Here is an 18,037-nt window from a genome sequence, read left to right as displayed (position 1 = left end):
CCACTACTCCTTAATCCTCTATTTTTCCAGTTTCCTCAGATCTCAGCCTCTGTACCTCCAGCATCCTTTGGTGCTAAGCCCTGGAATTAGAGTCCCAGTTACCCATTGTCCCCTCCTCACCTACCACCCCAAATTCAGTAGGATTTATCTTGCTCCCTACTTCCTTTCTCCTGCTATCCCCAGCCTTCTCTACTTAACAGAATTCCTAGGGACCATCCTCAGTCACCGCCAGCTCCTTGCCCGGGTACAGGTGCCAGAGGCCCTTCAAGTCAGACATACCAAGATTTCTCTGCTTCTTAGCTCTTTTCTTCTTCATCCAATCATTCCCCATGTGGGAGAAAAAACGATGAGTGGGGATATGGAGAAGGGAAATACTAGGGGACCAGAAAAGAGGATGGGGATGAGGCTGGCTGTCCCAGACTCTTTAGGACTGGACTGCACACCATATGACAGGATTGCTGATGGCTTCATAAGCTCCTGCCCAATTGCCCCTGGTAAAGGACACTCAGAGGACGGAGAAAGCCTGGACAAATCAGAACAGAACTCCCTTAAATGGAGGCGGGGATAGAGCTCTTTCTTATTGGCCAACCTGAGTTCCTAGAAGTGCACAAAGGGTCAGAAGTCGGGAGTGTCCCTCTCAGGCCTAGTTAAAGAAAGGAAACAAAAGTAGGGCTTTCTGCTCAATCAAGAGCCTTCCCAGATGAGTTTAGGCTCTGGTGCCCCTCCCCCAGTAGGACTGAATATCAATGGCCTCTTCATATATAGTGCTTATCAGGGGTTCAGGGGATTGGCTCCGTAAAGACCCTCACATAGACAGGGTAGAGACCCAGCTCTGAGCTGCCCAAGCCTGCTTCGAGGAGCTGCTGCTGAAGTTGCAACAGGGTTCAACCATGGCTTTTCAACTTGGGACCCCACTGGAGTAGTGGGAGTAGGGGTGGGGTGTGAGAGGGAGCCATGGCTATGGATAAGAGAGGTGGCTTTCTGCTGCAGGGCAGAAATGCGTCTGCCTGTGGGTCTTTTTTTTTTTTTCATTTTTCTTTTATTATTCATATGTGCATACAAGGCTTGGTTCATTTCTCCCCCCCTGCCCCCACCCCCTCCCTTACCACCCACTCCACCCCCTCCCGCTCCCCCCCTCAATACCCAGCAGAAACTATTTTGCCCTTATCTCTAATTTTGTTGTAGAGAGAGTATAAGCAATAATAGGAAGGAACAAGGGGTTTTGCTGGTTGAGATAAGGATAGCTATTCAGGGCATTGACTCACATTGATTTCCTGTGCGTGGGTGTTACCTGCCTGTGGGTCTTTATGGTTGTTCAAGGCCATCCTCTGGCCTTCCTAAGAGCTCATCTTCTACTTTTAGGGTCATGGTCCCAACTGGAGTCCTATGGCCAAGGTCTGCTGGCTTCTTGGTCCAGGTGTGAAGCCCCTCCAGCTCTGGAGGGATAGCAGAAGGAGGAGAGGGAGTAAGAGGACATGGAAGTACAGAGTGGAAGGAATATTGTCCTCCTTTGAGGTCCCTATGTTTCTAGTGGGCACTCTGGATGGATCACAGGGAGACAGCAAAATCGGGAGGAAGGGGAGCTTCCAACCTGTTCTAGCTCTGCACTGGAGCTTGGCTCAGAGAGGGACAACAGACCAGAGAAAGCAAGAGGCCACAAGAAGAAAGCGCTGCCAGTCAAATATGGCCTAAGGAGAGAACAGAGACTTGACTCCAGTTTTAACTACCTTTCTCCCTGATCTGTCAGGTCCTAGGAATAACAAGGGTAGACCCTGGAATCGGAGCTGCAAATGACTAAACTGCACCTGCAGCACTGAGCCTCCAGGTGGCGCCAATGCGCTGACTTTCTGGCATTGCCTTGACAGCCAGCTGGGCAGACCACAGCCTCGCAGCCTCTCTGGGTCCATAGACCAGGGATTAAGAGGATCCCCAGGCCTTGAACCTGGCTGTGACGGACAAGTGCGCACAGGGAGTGGAAATCTGCGCCTGTGTCCTTGGTGTTAGAGTATGGCCCCTCAGTAAGGAGCCTCCTCCTCTGTCCACTACCTCTCATTCCAGTCTACAATGGAACCCCCGCCGCCCCCCCCCGCCCCCCGCCTCAGCCTGACCCTTCCAGGACTTTCACTCTTCCTGCCCAGGATACAGGATAAGGAGGGCTGACCTGAACTCCAGCTCTGAGGCTGCCCCACATCATGCGTGACTTTGAGTAGATGATTTCTCTTGGGTCTCAGTTTCCTCCCGTGTAAAACCTGGTAGTGGGGTTGGGAACTCTGAAGTGTCTTCCCAGGGTCTCCTCTGGGTCCCACGTGACCTTGTCTCCAGAGGCAAGAGGGGCTCCAGCCCCACAAGCCTAGGCTCTGGGACACCTTTTCCAAACAAGTGCAGGTCTCTGACATGCTGTGCTTTCCTCGCTTTGGGTTTCTTTGCTTTCTTCCTTTTTTTTTTCCTGGATGAAATTCCTGCCAGCTCGGAAGGAAGGAGGGAAGGGGAGCGAGCAGCAGCGTAGAAAGTTTTCTTGACTCCTCCTCCGCCTGTGTCTCCCTCCCTTGCCAAGCCCAGCCTGTGAAACTGAATAACGAAGATCACTCAACAATGCCTGCCCCTCTCTGACTGCACGGTCCCGCGCTCCAGTCGCTGCCACCGACGCCAAGCCGAGCCCTCGGGGCGGTCCCCACCGACGGCTCAGCCCGCGGGACCAGCCGCGGGACCCGGAGGCCAGCAGCGCGGCCACTGCGCCCGTGCGCCCGTCCGTGCGCCTGCCAGGTGCCCCTGCCGCCAGGCCACCGAGATGCCCTGGCTCCCGGCGCTGTGGCTTTGCGCCGCGCTGTGCACGTCCCGGTGTGCCGCCGCCGGCGACCCCCATCCGGGCCCCGGGCGCGGCGCCTGCCCGGCCCCCTGCCACTGCCAGGAGGACGGCATCATGCTCTCGGCCGACTGCTCCGAGCTCGGGCTGTCTGTCGTGCCGGGAGATCTGGATCCCCTGACGGCTTACCTGTGAGTACGTCCCTCCCTGCTCCTGCTGGCTGCCTTCTAGCGCCCCGTTCCGCAACAGTTCAGGACACCTGCTCGTGTGGTGCCCTGTAGCTTAGGCATCCCCGGAGGGCTCTTCCCCTTCCAAGTCCATGGCTGCATGGGTGGGGAGGGGAGAAGAGTCTGAGACTAAGGACCAGGCAAGCAGTGAGTCTGGCCTTGCCCTGCTCGCTTTCCCTGGTGGCCCCTGTGCTGTGGGCTCACCTTTGGAGCCCAGGCCTGGAAAGGTGGGTTCTGGACCCTGTGCATGGGGAAACAGGGGACACCGTTCTCTTGCTGCCTTCTCCAGCAGAGCAGTGCCCCGGATGGTGGTGGCTGAGGGTGCAACTGACAGTGTTGATGGCAGAAGTGAGGGGAGTGTGCTCCAGAGAGGTGGAAGCAGGTCTGTTTCTCTGCCATGGTAGGGAGTACAGAACTGTTGCACTGAGGCAGAGTGACCTTGGTGAGGGGGCCTTACCCACTCCTCTCTTTAGAAAAGGTCTCTGCCAGCAACATATCCCTTTGCTGAGGCTGCTTGGCCCCCACAGGGGCCTCCCTGAAGTCATGTCCCAGGAGACTGTGTTGGAGACACTAATTTGTGGGCAGGCGCTGAGGCTGAAAACCAGAGAACCATTTTTAGAGTCTGAGTTGGGGTGAGATGGTGCATGAAGAGGACCCTACTAGGGGAAGCCATCCTGAGGATGGCTCAGGAGCTTCCCCTCTCACTACCTGGGCAGGAGGGGGGCCGTGAGAACACATTCCAGACCACCATCCCCCCCTCCCACCTACCCAGACTCTGGGGAAAGGAAACCCCTGGTCTCATCCTGCCCAGGCACAATCCTTTCCTCAGAGGAGGGAGAGCATGGGGATAAATGAGGACATCTTCCTAGTGGTGGGACCACAGAACTCCTTCAAGCCCAACGGAGACCCCTCACTACTTTGGGGTTACAGAACTGCTGAGCTCTGAGGAAGAGGGAACCAGGCTAGTCTTGAAGGTGTCCAGAGTATGTTGAAGGAAATGTGGCCTGGATGCTCAGCCTTGGAAATGCCCTGGTGGATGTAGAGGATGGTGAATTGAAACTGCATATTGGCTCTCCTCCTTATCTCTCTGGCCTTTGTTGGAATGCCCCCCTTTCCCCACCAGAAAAGGACACAGGCTGTGGGTCACAAGAGGGAGTGAGAAGAAAATCCCCCAAAAAGCAAATTGAGTCCCTGGGGTGACACCAGAGTTAAACACAAGAATGCAAGGCACAAACTGTGAGCAGAGCCCTGAGCAGCTGACTGAGTAGGGTGGCTCTCGTTCCACCCCTGTGATACCCAGGGCAGCCCCACTTCTAGCATTTTTTTATACTGTGGGTACATGACATTGTTTCATTTGGAGACAGGGTCCTGTGGCTAAGAAGTTTGGAAATGACTTCTGTCAAGCCAGTCTCTGGGGAACAGAAGGAAGACTCCCTTGCCTTGGTAAAAGGGGTATGGGATATAGGGCTTTTCCCAGCATGCAAAACTTCCTAGCCTGGGTTTTCTGACTGGACTTTGGAACGAGGTAGAGTGCCACTTTGGGGGTTCAAGTGTCCCATCATCCATGCTGGCTGGAGATTTTCCCCATCGTCTTGACACAACTCCCCCCGATAAGTGAACTACCTTGAGGTTCAGTAGAGGTAGAGTTTTCTAAGCTGGTCCTGAGTCTTTCTGGGGATCAAGGAAGCCCTTCTCTCCCAAGTCTCAGAGAATGCTCCAGAGGGTGGGAGGGTGAAGGAGATGGGTGCAGGCGATATGAGGGAATTTCACAGCGAATCCAGAATATTGAAGGGAGGTAGAGAGGACTGTGCCCCCTGCCTTGGGCTGTGGATGGTGTGTGGATGGTGCCTGAAGGTGGCTCACAGGAGGAACCTTTTTTCTTTGCCCTCTCAGGCAAGCTGCAAAGGCATTTGAAGGTGGAAGGAGAGTGAGAACATTGAGAAGAGCTGGATCAGGGAGGCCTGCCCCTTAGGAATTGCACATAGGCGGATGAGGACACCTGGTAGTCCTCCTAAGTATTCCTTGACCGCTCCCCAATACAAATTGCTTGACAACTGCTCCTCTACCCCAGGCTGGTGAGATTCCTTTCTTCTAGCCTGAGCCTTCCATGATGTAGCTGCCACCACCTCCCCTCCACGCCAGTTCCAAAGAAGACCAGAAACTCTTCTTTATATCTTTTGCTTTGATGCTCTAGTCCAAAAGACCATGACTACTCTAGGGTCCAACACCAGCCTTATTTGATCAAAGTTGGGAGACAGACTTCACTTATTCCCAGTCCTTCAAGTATCTTTTTTTAAAAAGTCTTCTTCCACACTGCCATCTTAGGGAAAGCTTTCTGTGTTCTCCCTGTGTGAGGCCTCTTCTGGGAGTGGACCTAGGAGCAGATGGTGCCACTGGCTCTGGGGCATCCCGACCTGAGGGCAATGAGAAGCATAAAACCTCTGGCTCTATAGCCCATCTCACACACGTACACACTTACACACACACACATGTACACACACATACACATGTGCACACACACAATGAGATGCAGGAATACACCAACAGCAAATACTTGTTGGGCAAATAAAAGCCACAGTTGTGCAGGAGGAGGAGATTCTGGGTAGTTATTGGAGCCTGTCCTCCCCTGAAGACGAGCACCATTGGGAAATGGTGTGAAAAGAGGTGTCTGGAACAGTTGGCTGTAGAAAATCTGACATTCGTACGCTTGCCGTCACCCCTAAGCACCCATGTCCTTCACCCACTGCACCAGGACCAGGGGAGGGGCCTCCACTCCTTGCAAACCCCATGCTCACTGCTTTCTTGGGAATTCACTTCCTTCATGACTGCCTGTGATAACCATTGGACTTGTGTGAAAGGTCAGGGTGCGTGTGTGTGTGTGTGTGTGTGTGTGTGTGTGTGTGTGATTCTGGGTAAATTGCTGCCTCCTCTCCACTGCCTGGGTATGTCTATAACCAAAAAGAGGGAGGCAGGATGCAGAGAAGTAAAGAGATAGGTACTGGCTACAAATATCCCGAGCTGTGCCTTCCTTTCTAGCTTTGTGAAACTGGGTCAGTTTATTGGCTCCTCTGTGACTCAGTTTCCTCATCTGGAAATGGAGTCAATATCTGCCTCAAAGGGTTGCTTTGTGGACTTACTGGGTAATGCTTGGCATAGGTCTGGCCCATGGGAAGAGCTCAGTAAGTATTAGCAGGATTCTAGTTAGGGAACTGTGGCCAGGTGGCATTAATCATGGAGGTTTTCCTGGAGGAGGAAGTTCTGGAGCTAGTGTTCTAAACAGAGGAGCAGCACCATTCTATGAAAGGTGTGAGACAGGTGTGTGTGTACACGTGCGTGTGCTGGAGGTTGTGACAGGGAGAGACCACCATCAAGGAGATGACATAAGCTATGTTGAGGACTCAGAATGGCTTGAATATTTTCTCCTGGCTGGTACAATCTTAGGGCTTCATGGAAGGGAAGGGGAATGGCTGAGAGAAGACTCCTGATTGCTTCCCAACACATCCCTGATGAGGAAATAGAAAGACATGTGGCCTCCTTGGGGGAGAGCTGGGGTGGGGCGGGGTGGGGTGGGGTCACTGGGTCAGATCCATTTCTCACCTTGGGACTCCTTTCCCCACCCATCCTCAGGTACCTTTCTCATAGATGCTAAGAACTGTCTCTCTCCCCCTGGAAACTTGGGGTTGGTAAGTTCTAATACCCAGTCCCATAGTTGCTGGGAGACCTTGTTCAAATCTCAAAACTCTGGACTTAAGTGTCTCCACAGTTAAATGAAAACTAGAAAGTGAGAGAGGAAGGGGGAAATAACTCCTAGTCCTCTGCTGCTGGAGCAGGACAGAGAAAGCTCCCGAGGAGAGGGCTTGGCAGTAGCTTGGGGCAGAGGGGAGGGAGGGGAGAAGCCAGGCAGCACCCAGCCCAGCCCAGAGCAGAGAGGAGAGGGCAAAGGAGGGGTGGAGCGATTCCAGGAAATGGGGTCCTCTGGAACCTCCTATGCAGCCTTACTCCAAAGCAGGGCCTGGGGGGCCGGGCCCATCAGAGGACAGATGGGGGGGTCGCCAGAGGAGAGTGAGTATGTGGGGGAGCCAACACCCCAGTTCAAAGGAAAGGCAGGAAACAGCCCTAGGCAAAAGAAAAAGGAAACCTCTGGGCCCTGGCAGCAGCGGGCACGGGGCGCGGCCGGGTGGGGCGCTGGCGGAGGAGAAGAAAGCCTGGCTCAGAGAGGAGTTGGCCCCCCGCCTGCCCCACTCAACCCCACCTTCCCCTTTCTGTGGGTTCTCACTCCTGATGGCCCCACGCCTGCAGCCTGCTCCCTGCACTGCCTCAGGCCCACCAGAGACAGAGATGGACTGGGCACAGGAGTGGGGAGCTGTTGGCTCATGGTAGAATCATGGGCCCTGGAGCCTGGCTTGTGGCCTGGGTCTGATCCCTGCCCCAGGTGAGCTTCATATCTTTGGGCAAATCACTGTACCTCTCCAAAGTTTCATGGAAACACTAAGTAGCCACCTGGGAGGGCTGTGAGGAGGAGCAATCCAGACAAAGAAAGCAAAGCATGGTGACTTTCACACACAAGTGCTCATGAAACGTTGGCTTAATATTGCTTTTCTCCCTGTCCTTGACTACAAGGCTCAGAAAGGGATAGCAGGGATATTTATGACAGTGTAGGTTTGGGATCCCAGAGCCACAGTTCCTGGATCCCCCTCCTTCCTCTCTAGCAAACCCACCTCCAGCAGCCTTCGGGGAAATGGCCTTCTAAAGAGCCCATCTCCTTAGAAGTGTCGGGGGGAGATGGGGACAGAGGAAGCAATCCTCAGCGTAGGGATGCCCGGAGGAGATGCAACCAGGCCTGGTGGGAGACTCCAAAGATGAAGAGTCTGGGCTCTCACATCAGGCTGTCTGGAGAGCTGTACTTCTCCCCAGAAACAGAATTCCTCAGAATGAGAGTCTTCTTGGGGTTGTGGGATGTTGGAGACTATGCTCCCCCTCTCACATGGTGTCCCCCAAGGGGCCATGAGGATGTCCTCTGATCTCATCCCTAATGGGCTGTGTGACCTTAGGCTAGCAACTCACTCAACTGGGAGTAAGGCCAAGGCCAAGAATTCTTGCTGGGGCATTGGACACCTTGGGAGGTACAGAATTGGGGTTGGGGGATAAATTTCCAACCCCTCTCCCCCTATTGGAAATAATTGCTTCTAACCAAACTGAAATGGACTTATTGACTTAGGGGATCTCAGAACTGTGGGAGCCCCTTTTGTACTAACCAACCCATTGGAAAAAAAAAAAAAGTATGGTCCTTAATTTCTAACAAGAATTCAGTTCTCTCTTGTCGCCCTTCAGACTTGGGGGAACAGGTCCCAAGAGGAGAAAAACACCCGGGAGGCCAAACTTGGGAAATGAGCAGAGAGTTATTTTGGAAGCAGTGAAAGGACATGATGGGGGGAGGATAGCTCAGGGATTGGCACTGCGCCCCCCCACCCCCGAGCCATGCCAGGGCAGGCCACGGCGGGCTGGCAGCACGCAGGTGGGGGCTGGGCCAGCTGCTCAACACGACAAGGTACTTCCACAGCTGAGGTTTTCTTTGTGTCTCTTCCCAGCCCTCTTTTGTGTGCCATGATCTTTTTCTTCTAGAGTCATACAAAAGAGGCTGTGCCCTGTATCTGTAATTCCCCCAGCCCTGGGATCCAAGCCTCTTCTGATTAATGCATGTGAATCTGAGGCTGTGCCAGGGAAGCACCTGGGGCCTGGCTTTCTGCCTCTCTGTCTGCTCTGTGTGTGGTGAGGATGTCTTCGTGGTTGAAGTTTTCATTCTTTGGACTGTGACAAGACACTAGAAGGTCCATTCTTGGGACCCAGCCTCGATGGCCCCTGAAGAGCCCAGAGAGACCTAGCCTAGGAACCTACCATCACCCTGGTATCTTAAGCAGTCACAGTAAGTCATAGTAACTGAATGATAGCCAGGTGGCCTAAGCATTTTACCTGCATCCTCTCCTATAAACCCTATGGAGAGAAGTGTTAGTGCTAGGTCCATTTTACAGGTGAGGAAACTGAGATTTTAGATGTTAAGGAGCTTGGAGAAGACCATCAGCTATTCATTGCTGGTACTGGGATTTCAGCCAAGAGATCCTCCCTCCTGACTGCTATGTATACTGCCTCTCAGGACTCAAATCTGGGGATTTTCGGAACTCTAGAAGGCTGGACACAATAAAATCCCAGTTCTGAGCAGTTTCTCAAAGCCTATTTCCAATTTCCCTCCTCTATAAGGAAGAATCAGGTGTTTTGCCCCATTCCTCACTCATCTGGCAATAGTGGATTCTGAGAGTCTGTCTGTTGGGGCTGCTTGATGGGGAAGGTGTTAGGGCTCAACAAAGGAGCTAGGGACTCTGGTTGGGGAGGGTGAGACAGAATCCCTGATTGTGGAGATTGTTCTCAATGTCATTGCTGAAGACCTACTGTGTACTGGGTCCTCTGTAGGCAGTCGGGGCAATATGGCGTTGACCAGGGGAGACGGCCAGGTGTGCATGGGAAGTAACAACCTGTGCTGAATTGTCCTGGGTGCCTCTGTGGGGAGCAGTGGTGAAGTCAACAAGAACTGACAGGAGAAAGTGGTCTGGGGCAGTCAGGAAGGGCCTAGAAGGGGAAGAAGCTTGTCTTAAGACCATCGACCAGAAGGGTTCAGCCCAGGAGATGGCCAAGAAAACTCTTCTAGGAACCACATAGGAGTTTTTGTCACTTCATCAGGATAGCCTTTTCTGTCACAGTCCCTGGGGCAGGATGTTCCAGAGCAGGGCTTTCTGCCTTTTTTTTCTCAAGGCACACATTTAAAACAAAACAGAATAGCTGGGTGCCGTGGCTAGCAGCTGTAATCCTAGCTACTCAGGAGATAGGGATGAGGAGGATTGAAGTTTGAAGCCAGCAGGGGTAAATAGTTTGCTAGACCCTATCTCGAAAAAACCCATCACAAAAAAAGGGCTGGTGGAGTGGCTCAAGTTATAGGCCCTGAGTTCAGGCCCCAGTGCTGAAAAAAAAAAAAAAATCCAAGGTGTTCATCCAACCCCAGGCAACATCTGCCCCTGGGGGCTGAGGCTATACTATGGCTACGTACCTGGAAGGAGCGTTGAGAGCAGAAGCACCTTTGCAGCTAAGCAAGCATGAGGCCAAGTCTCGGTTCCAGCACTAAACCAGGGCATTGCTTTACCTCTCTGAGCCTCAGTTTCCTGAAATGGCTGTAATAATACCAAGCTCTCAGACAGGCATTTGTAATTAGCACAGCATTTGGCACATAGCAAGTGCCACAGGTACATGGAGCTATTGTTACTATGTATTCTGGTTTCCCTTTGGGAGACATTTGGAAGGAGAAACTGAGGCAAGCATGAAGTTGCCCTTCATCTCACCTATTCAACTCTGCCCATCCAAGACTTTGCTAAGAGTGGAATCCAGAGGGTTTGTTTTAGAACACAGTTCTCCTTACCCTCTCTCCCTGCCACTGTCCTTCTGTTTTGCCCTTGAAATTTCTGGGAGAGGCGGGAGTGTTCCCCAGAGTGTCTGGCCTGAGGCAGAGTGGCAGGAAGGTGCTGAGCGTATTTCATGGCACTAGTCAGGCATTTGGATGTTGTCCTCAGGCCCAAGGCCAAGGGGCTAATAGAGGGGGAAGAGGGAGGAGCAGTGGCACAGAGTCATTGTTCACTACCCAGCATCCCAGTTTGATACTCTGCTGGGCTCTCTGCAGTGCAGGGGAGTGCTTCCTTTTATGGGGCGAATGAATGGGGGAACCAGGAAAATAGGACCCAGCACACGAAGGTCAACTCCAAGTTCCTGTGTGAATTGCAATTTGAATTGCCCCCCACCTGAGTTATCATTGGCTCCGGGAAACAGGCCAAAAGCAGCTGCCTCTAAAAGGCTTTTAACATCTCCTATAGGAAAGAGGCCTTCTCAGATTGACCCAGTCAGGATTCTTCTCTCCAGGTCTCCAGGCCTCTCCAGTATACTCCATGTACCCATGAGTGAAGGACAGCATGGGTCAGGAGGGTGTGCCTAAGCTCCCACGTGGGCCACCAGCACAGCATGTAGATTCTGGTGACACCTTTCACCGCAACTCACCCCACAGCACTCCTCATTCCCTTCCATTAATGGTCAATGATGATGTCTCTTGAACTTGCAGGCTGTCATGGGGAGCAAACACTCACTCACTCATTCAGTCACTCATTCATTTGACATGGATGGAATGCTTGCTGTCTGTGGAGCACTGTGTTGACCATTTTGTCATGATCTTCCCATGTGAGGCGTGCCTTGCCATCAACTCTTCCAGATGAAGAGAGACACATGGCAGGGAGAAAGCCAGGATGGGAAAGAACTTGGGGGACTTCATGGTCCCTCCAAGACAAACACACAAATAACTATGACCCCTTGTGGGAAGTGATAAGTACACAAGGCAGGGCCAGATAAGAGCAAGCAGCAGGGACACAGGAGAGAAGCCCTGCCTATCTGATGCTGATGCAGACCCCCTGGAGAGGTGGTCAGTGTGGTGCAAGAAAAGACCACAGGCTCAGGAGTGGACGACCTAGCTAGGCTGAGCCTCATTTGCAAGGCAGGATAATGGTCTCTCCCTGATGAGTTGTTGTAGGAAGCAAGACCCTGCTTGGGGGACTGCTTAGCACACAGGTGGTGAGATTTTTATTTCCTGTGAAAGTGTGGGGTATATTACATACCCTATGTCTGTGTAGGACATTGTGTCTTTCTTTTTCAGTCTGTTTGACAGAGCATCACATTCAGGGCTTCTCTGCATTAGAAGGAGGGAGGACTCTCTCAGGGCGGGGCCATGCCTCCCCTCTAGACTGGGGGCTTCCTACAGGCAAGGTCTGTGCTCCTGCATCCCTTTTTCTCAGCATCACGTCACACCCTTTTTCAAACCTGTGTGCAGATCTCTCTCTCTCTCTCTCTCTCTCTCACTCACACACACACACACACACACACACACACACACACAGAGTCCAGTCTAGGTCTCTACCTGCAGGGGGCGCTCTGGACAGGGCCATAAACAGAACAGGAATTTGCATTTGGTCTTTGTTCCTTCCCCCCTCAGCTGCAGATCTGGGGCATCCCAGGCATAGGGTGTTTCAGGATGGGGAGGCTGGATCAAGTGACCAGGGATTGTGAGAGTTAAGGCAGGAAGGGACTGTAAACTAATCCCCTGCCTTTGTGGTGGACAGAGCAGATTAAGAGCCTGGGAGGAGACAAGAAAGGAAGGGGACTATTGTCTAAGACAAAAGCAAGAGAGAATGAGAATTGGGACAGGACCTGGGCTCCTACCCTCACCTGGGGACTGATAGAAAGCTCAGGACCCAAGAGAGTTGGAGGCTGGAACCAGCTCCCCTTACAGACCACCCTGCACCCAAGCCCCTCAGCATCATCTGCTATTAGCATCTGTGAGCTGGGTGACATGGGGCAAGCCCCTTTCCCAGAGCCTCCTTAATAGACATGCCACCTACACAGCCCGGCAGGACCATTTTCAAGTTAATGCTTTTATAAAGAAGAGCTACACATTCTTATTTTGCACTGGGTCCTGCAAATTATGTAGTTCATGTTTTGGTTTGTAGAGTGAGACTGATTGGTTTCTCTTAACCTATCTCCCATCCCAAGTGATCATGAATTCTAATAAGACATTTTCTATAGCTGTGCCTGGGATTCCTAATATACCGACACATTTCTGTTCTCACACATGATGGTGACCCTTTTTGGTCTGATGGGGGATACAGCAAGGCAGGAGGGGATGTCCTTCTGAGGATATCACAGGGTAGATGAGTTAGCCTCTTCCAGATGCCCTTGAGGGGGCCTGAGGGCTAAAAGAAGGACTAGACATCCTTGGGCTGGAGGTGCTTCTTGGCCCCGCGTGGACTCTGCAGGGAGCCAGGGGGCCATGGGGAGCGCTGTGCTGAGGTGGGCCCCTGAGTCCACACACTTCTGCCTGGAACCCTTGTCAGGCTCTGGTGGATAGACGTTTTGTTGAGTGGAGGGTTGGGGGACATGTCAGCATTCTGTGTGTGTCCACCTCCTTCCTCATCTTTTTATAATGTGGCAAAATGGTTAAGAGCACAAATCCTGCAGCCACCCTAACCTGGGTTCAAGTCCTGGCTCTGCCATTTTTTTTGGCAGTGCAGTACAGGGGTTTGAATTCAGGGCCTCACACTTGCTGTACCACTTGCACCACTCTGCCAGCCCATGCTCTGCCTTTTAACTGTCCTTGGGAGAAATGCCCTCTTCGTGCCTTCGTTTCTTTACTTATAAAATGGAGATAATAGTAATATCCACCTCATGGGGTTGTTGAGAGGGTTAAATGAGTTAATAAATGAACAGTGACGGTACATAGTAACCATCCAATGGTGTTAGCTGTTCTTACATTTATCTCAACTGACAAACATTTATTGAGTGAATACTTAATAGCACAGCTGTGCTAAGCATCGGCATGAGCTCTTTGTACAGTGGTCCCCTCTTAGCAGAAGCTTTACTTTCTGCGGTTTTTAGTTACCTGCATCAACCAGGATCTGAAAATATTACATGGAAAAGTTCCAGAAATAAGCAGTTCAAAGGTTTTGAATTGGTGATGTTTTTCAGTAGCATGATGAAATCCCACACTGTCCCACTCCATCCCACTGGAGAGCTGAATCATCCCTTTGTCCAGCATATCCATGTTGTATGTGCTACCCTCCCATTTGTCACTTCATGGGTCTCTGTTACTAGATTAGTTACTATGGTACAGAAGTGCTTCTGTGAAAGTAATCCATGCTTTACTTCATAGTGGCCCTAAAGTGCAAGAGTCTGAAGCTGGCAATTGGGATATGCCAAAAAAAAAAAAAAAGAAGAAACTGTAAAGTGTTTCCTTTAAGTGAAAACGTGAAAGCTCAGTAAGATATTTTGAGAACTGGGCACCAGTGGGTCATGCTTGTAATCCTAGCTATTTGGGAGCTGAGATCAGGAGGATCAAGGTTCAAGGCCAGCCCAGGAAATAGTTTGTGAGACATAAAGCAAAACAAAACCAGACCAAAATGAACTGGAGGTATGGCTCCAGTGGTAAAGTGCTTGCTTTGCAAGTGGGAAGCACTGAATTCAAACTCAATCCCAGCATTAAAAAAAAAAAAGAGAAAAGAAGATATTTTGAGAGAGTCCATGCTCATGTAACTTGTACTATAGTATGTTATTCTATTTTATTGTTATTGTTGATAGTATCTTACTGTACCTCATTTGTAAATAAAGATTTATCTTTTCTTACGTGTATGTATGTGTAGGAGAAAACTTCGTACATACTGTTTGGTATAATCTAAAGCTTTAGCATCTACTGAGGTGTGGAACACCCCTCAGATAAGGAGGGGGTCCCTGTATAACAGCACATCCCTGAACTGTCTGACTAGACAGTCCCTAAGCCAGCTGCAGAGACGTCTCCAGCCTCATGAAACCCTGGTCCCCAGATGCAAAGCTCAGCTGGCTCACCTCTCTACTCTGCCACCCTCCCCTGCAAGTGTTCTCTGTAGCGTGGAGGGAGGGGCACCGCACGAGTCCTCTGGAGCAGTGTGTATGGGGGAATTGTCAATAAGTCTCTCCTGTGATTTTGTCTGCAGCCCCTCTGACGCCTCCCATCTGTAGCTTTAGGTTTGCTCTTTGTCAGTGGGACTGGAATCAGAGGTCCTGGGCTAGAATTCTGTCTTCACCTACCATTTGTGAGGGCCTTTGGGCATGTCCCCCGATCTCTTTGGGCCTATTTCCTGTGGACTCATCATTCCTGAGCCCAAGATATTATAGAGATAAGGGGTGGTCTTTAAATAAACATGCAGAGGGGAGAGAGAGGGAGGAGAGAGAGAGAGAGAGAGAGAGAGAGAGAGAGGAGAGAGAGAGAGAGAGAGAGAGAGAGAGAGAGAGAAGCTGTGCAAGTAAGTCAATGGAGGGGACTTTTGGTGGGAGGGAGGAGCTGAGGTCCCTGGAGATCCCAGGGACCGGGACAGGGGCATGGCTATCCCCAGCACCTGCAGGGCTGTGTGCCCAGCCAGATCAAGGCCCCCCATTAACTATGTGCAGCCAGTGGAAAGAGGAATGCCCACCTCCCTCTAGCCAACGCCACTCCAGACTTTGCCTTGCTGCTCGCTTCCCCACTCTGAATACAGAAGCCCAGGGCACTGTCCCCCCTCTGCCTGCCCTTCCTCCACCTGCCAGAAAGTATTAGCCTCGCCACCCCAATTGGCATGGCAGTGCAAAGGGCACCTGCTGGATGTGGGTCTTGGGGTCAGGAAATACCTGGGCCGGCCCCTAGAACACTGGTATGCCCAGTGCTGATGGATGGATGGCTTTCGAGCTGCAGGGGAGCAGGAAGGAATAGAAAGTGTAGCGAGAGAAGAAAGTATGGAAACTCAGAAGCTTGGCCCAGGGGACCCCACTGATGTCTTAATCTGGCCCCTACCCTGGGATGGAACCCCCAAATAGGAAGTCCAGGTTATTCAACTTCCCACCACTTGCTTTAGTGTGTGACCTCTTAGGGATGTGATTGCTGGGAAGTTCTTCCTAGTGTCTCTCTTCTTTTCTACTGTGATGCCCCCAGTTTCTATCCTGTTTGGGCCAGAGGGAACATAGCCACTAGCCAGGCCTGCCTTTGTTAGCCCCACAGGCACCAGTGGGGTAGACTCAGTTTCATCTCACTTTCTCCATGAGGGAGGCAGCCTGGCCTATAGAAGTAGCCTTGGACATGCCATGCATCTGCCTGCTCCCCCATGGAATCCATACCTCCCTTCAGCCCCACTGTTTTCAGTGCTATGGTTGTGCCTTTGAGAATTAGAAAAGGGTGCATCTTGTCTTAGAGTCCCCATCTATGAGGGGAGGAGCAGAGCTGGTGACAGCATTTCAGCCTCTGCTTAACCCCTTGACAAGTTACCCTTGCTAGACCAGACCACAATCACTGCATCTCTGGGTGAACTTGGTCAATCCTTAGTCAAAAAGAGATTAAAAACAATATTTATGAGGGATTGCTTAGGAGTAGCTGTAGTCCATCCAGCCCACCAGGCATCCTGAAGCCTTTTTACTCATGGTCTGGTCCCCAGAGCAGCATCAGATCCGGGAGCATGTTGCAAGTGCAGGAGCTCAGGACCCACTCTAGACAATTGAGTCAGACTCTACCTTTTTTCTTGTTGTTTGTTTGTTTTTGTGGGACTGGCGTTTTTTTTTGAACCCAGTGCTTGCTTCAAATTTGCAAAGCAGGAGCTCTACCACTTGAGCCACACCTCCAGTCCATTTTGCTCTGATAATTTTGAAGATTGGGTCTTGAAACTATTTGCTTGGACAGGCCTTGAACTGTGATCCTCCCAGTCTCAGCCTCCCAAGTAGCTAGGATTACAGGCATAAGTCACATGCACCTGGCTTGTTTCTTTGTTTTTAAGGCAGGGTCTTGCTATGTAGCCTAAGTTGGCCTTGAGTTTGAGATCCTCCTGTGTCCACCATCTGAGTGCCGGGATGACAGACATGTGCTACCACCTCAGGCCCAGAATCTGCATTTTAAAGTTTGCCCAGTACTTATCCTTGGAGTAAGTCAGACCATCAGCTGAAGCTCTGGACAGCCGCTCCTTCCACCTCTCAGACAACTGCACTTGGGTGATATGGCACTGGTGTGTATCTGGGGTGAGAGACAGAACCATATGGGCATCACTGTTGACTTACTGCAAGGATGCAGTTAAGACATGGTTTCAGATGAGAATCCTGAAGCCCTGCCTGCAGGTGGGAGTCTCTGGAGGGAGCCAGGAAGTCATCAACTTCATTTAGGATTACAGGCTACCTGTGAATGTCCCTTTCTCCTGAAAACCTTCCCCATCTTCAACACTCAACACTGGGAGATGCTCCCCGCTGCAGCCTGTGAGGTCCCAGGGCCCAACCACTTGAGTTCTACCTCCAGTTTCTTATTGAGAGCCCCAAGAAAGGAGGGCCTAGCTATCAGCACTCCCAGGTCTCCCCCTATGCCAGCATAAGCCTCTTGCACATGCTGCTTAAAAATTTTTGCAGACCAAGTGAAGAGATGAATGAGTGAGTTAATGAATGGATGAAAACAACAAAAATAAAACCATGAGTTAAAGAGCAGACAGCAATCCAGGCCAGAGCAGGAGCAGGTGAACTTTCCTGAGAGACGAGGGAGGAGTTCTCTTTAGACCTGGGGGTGGTGCTCACCAGGCTCCACCACAGGCAGGAGCCCGAGGTGTGGCATCTGACCCAGACGGCTGCGGTGAGGACAGAGCAGCAGTAGGGCGTCTCTTCAGCTGCCAGCCAGCCAGCTCATGGCCAGGCTTGGGTTTCATTAGAGTGAGACATCTGTTCTATAAACCCTTTCACTTAGAAGCTGTTGTCTTTCCTATTCATTGTCTTTTATTATTTTTTTTTTTTTGGAGAAAGCTTCTTTTGAAAATTTCCACTCGGTTCCAAACAAGCTAAGATGGACAAGGGTATGTGCCAGCTCTTATGCTGGATGGACAGAGGGCTCTAGTGACTCTAGAATATGGGTTTTGAATCTCTGGGATGCCCAACACTTGCCTACGCTCTGAAGATGAGTAAGATTGGAATTCTGTGTTGAGAGCGACCACAGACTGGTGGGTCAGAAAGCTACCAGCCTGTGCCTTAAACATTAAGAAGGAGATAGGCACAGACTGGTGATGGGGACACGTGTATGGGGCATTGGTAGGGAGGAATGTGTCTGAGGAATCTTGTCAGGATCCAGGATGCTAGATCTGATGGCCAGGAAGCCCAGGAGGGAAATCTGTGAACAACAAAGTCCTTGGTCATGCCAGCAAATCTGAAGTGTTTATTAAACATTTATTATGTGCCAGAGCCTATGACCAGGTGCAAAGCATATACAGAAGAGTAAGATGAAAGTGACACATGGAAATAAACATCTAATTTAATTCAGTGACACAACGGTTGAGAAGTATTTACAAGACTCCATGGGGACCCCTTAGCCAGCCTGAGGTTCACAGAAGACTTTCAGAAAGAGTTTTTA

General features: G+C 51.3%; 1 protein-coding gene across 3 annotated transcripts in view; it reads left to right on the top strand.

The window, feature by feature from the left end:
* Positions 1–2,233: 2,233 nt before the first annotated feature.
* Positions 2,234–18,037, top strand: part of Lgr6 (leucine rich repeat containing G protein-coupled receptor 6) — a 115,166-nt gene continuing 99,362 nt past the window's right edge. For 2 of the 3 annotated variants that reach the window (XM_074048635.1, XM_074048638.1), the window contains exon 1: positions 2,234–2,994. In XM_074048635.1, coding sequence (XP_073904736.1) covers positions 2,789–2,994 — 206 coding nt within the window. In that variant the 5' untranslated portion in view covers positions 2,234–2,788. The remainder of the gene's footprint in view (positions 2,995–18,037) is intronic. The other variant, XM_074048634.1, reaches the window with a different exon arrangement.

This window comes from Castor canadensis, chromosome 11, assembly GCF_047511655.1.
Source record: "Castor canadensis chromosome 11, mCasCan1.hap1v2, whole genome shotgun sequence".
Taxonomy (NCBI): Eukaryota; Metazoa; Chordata; class Mammalia; order Rodentia; family Castoridae; genus Castor; species Castor canadensis.
This window is presented reverse-complemented; position numbering and strand designations above follow the sequence as displayed.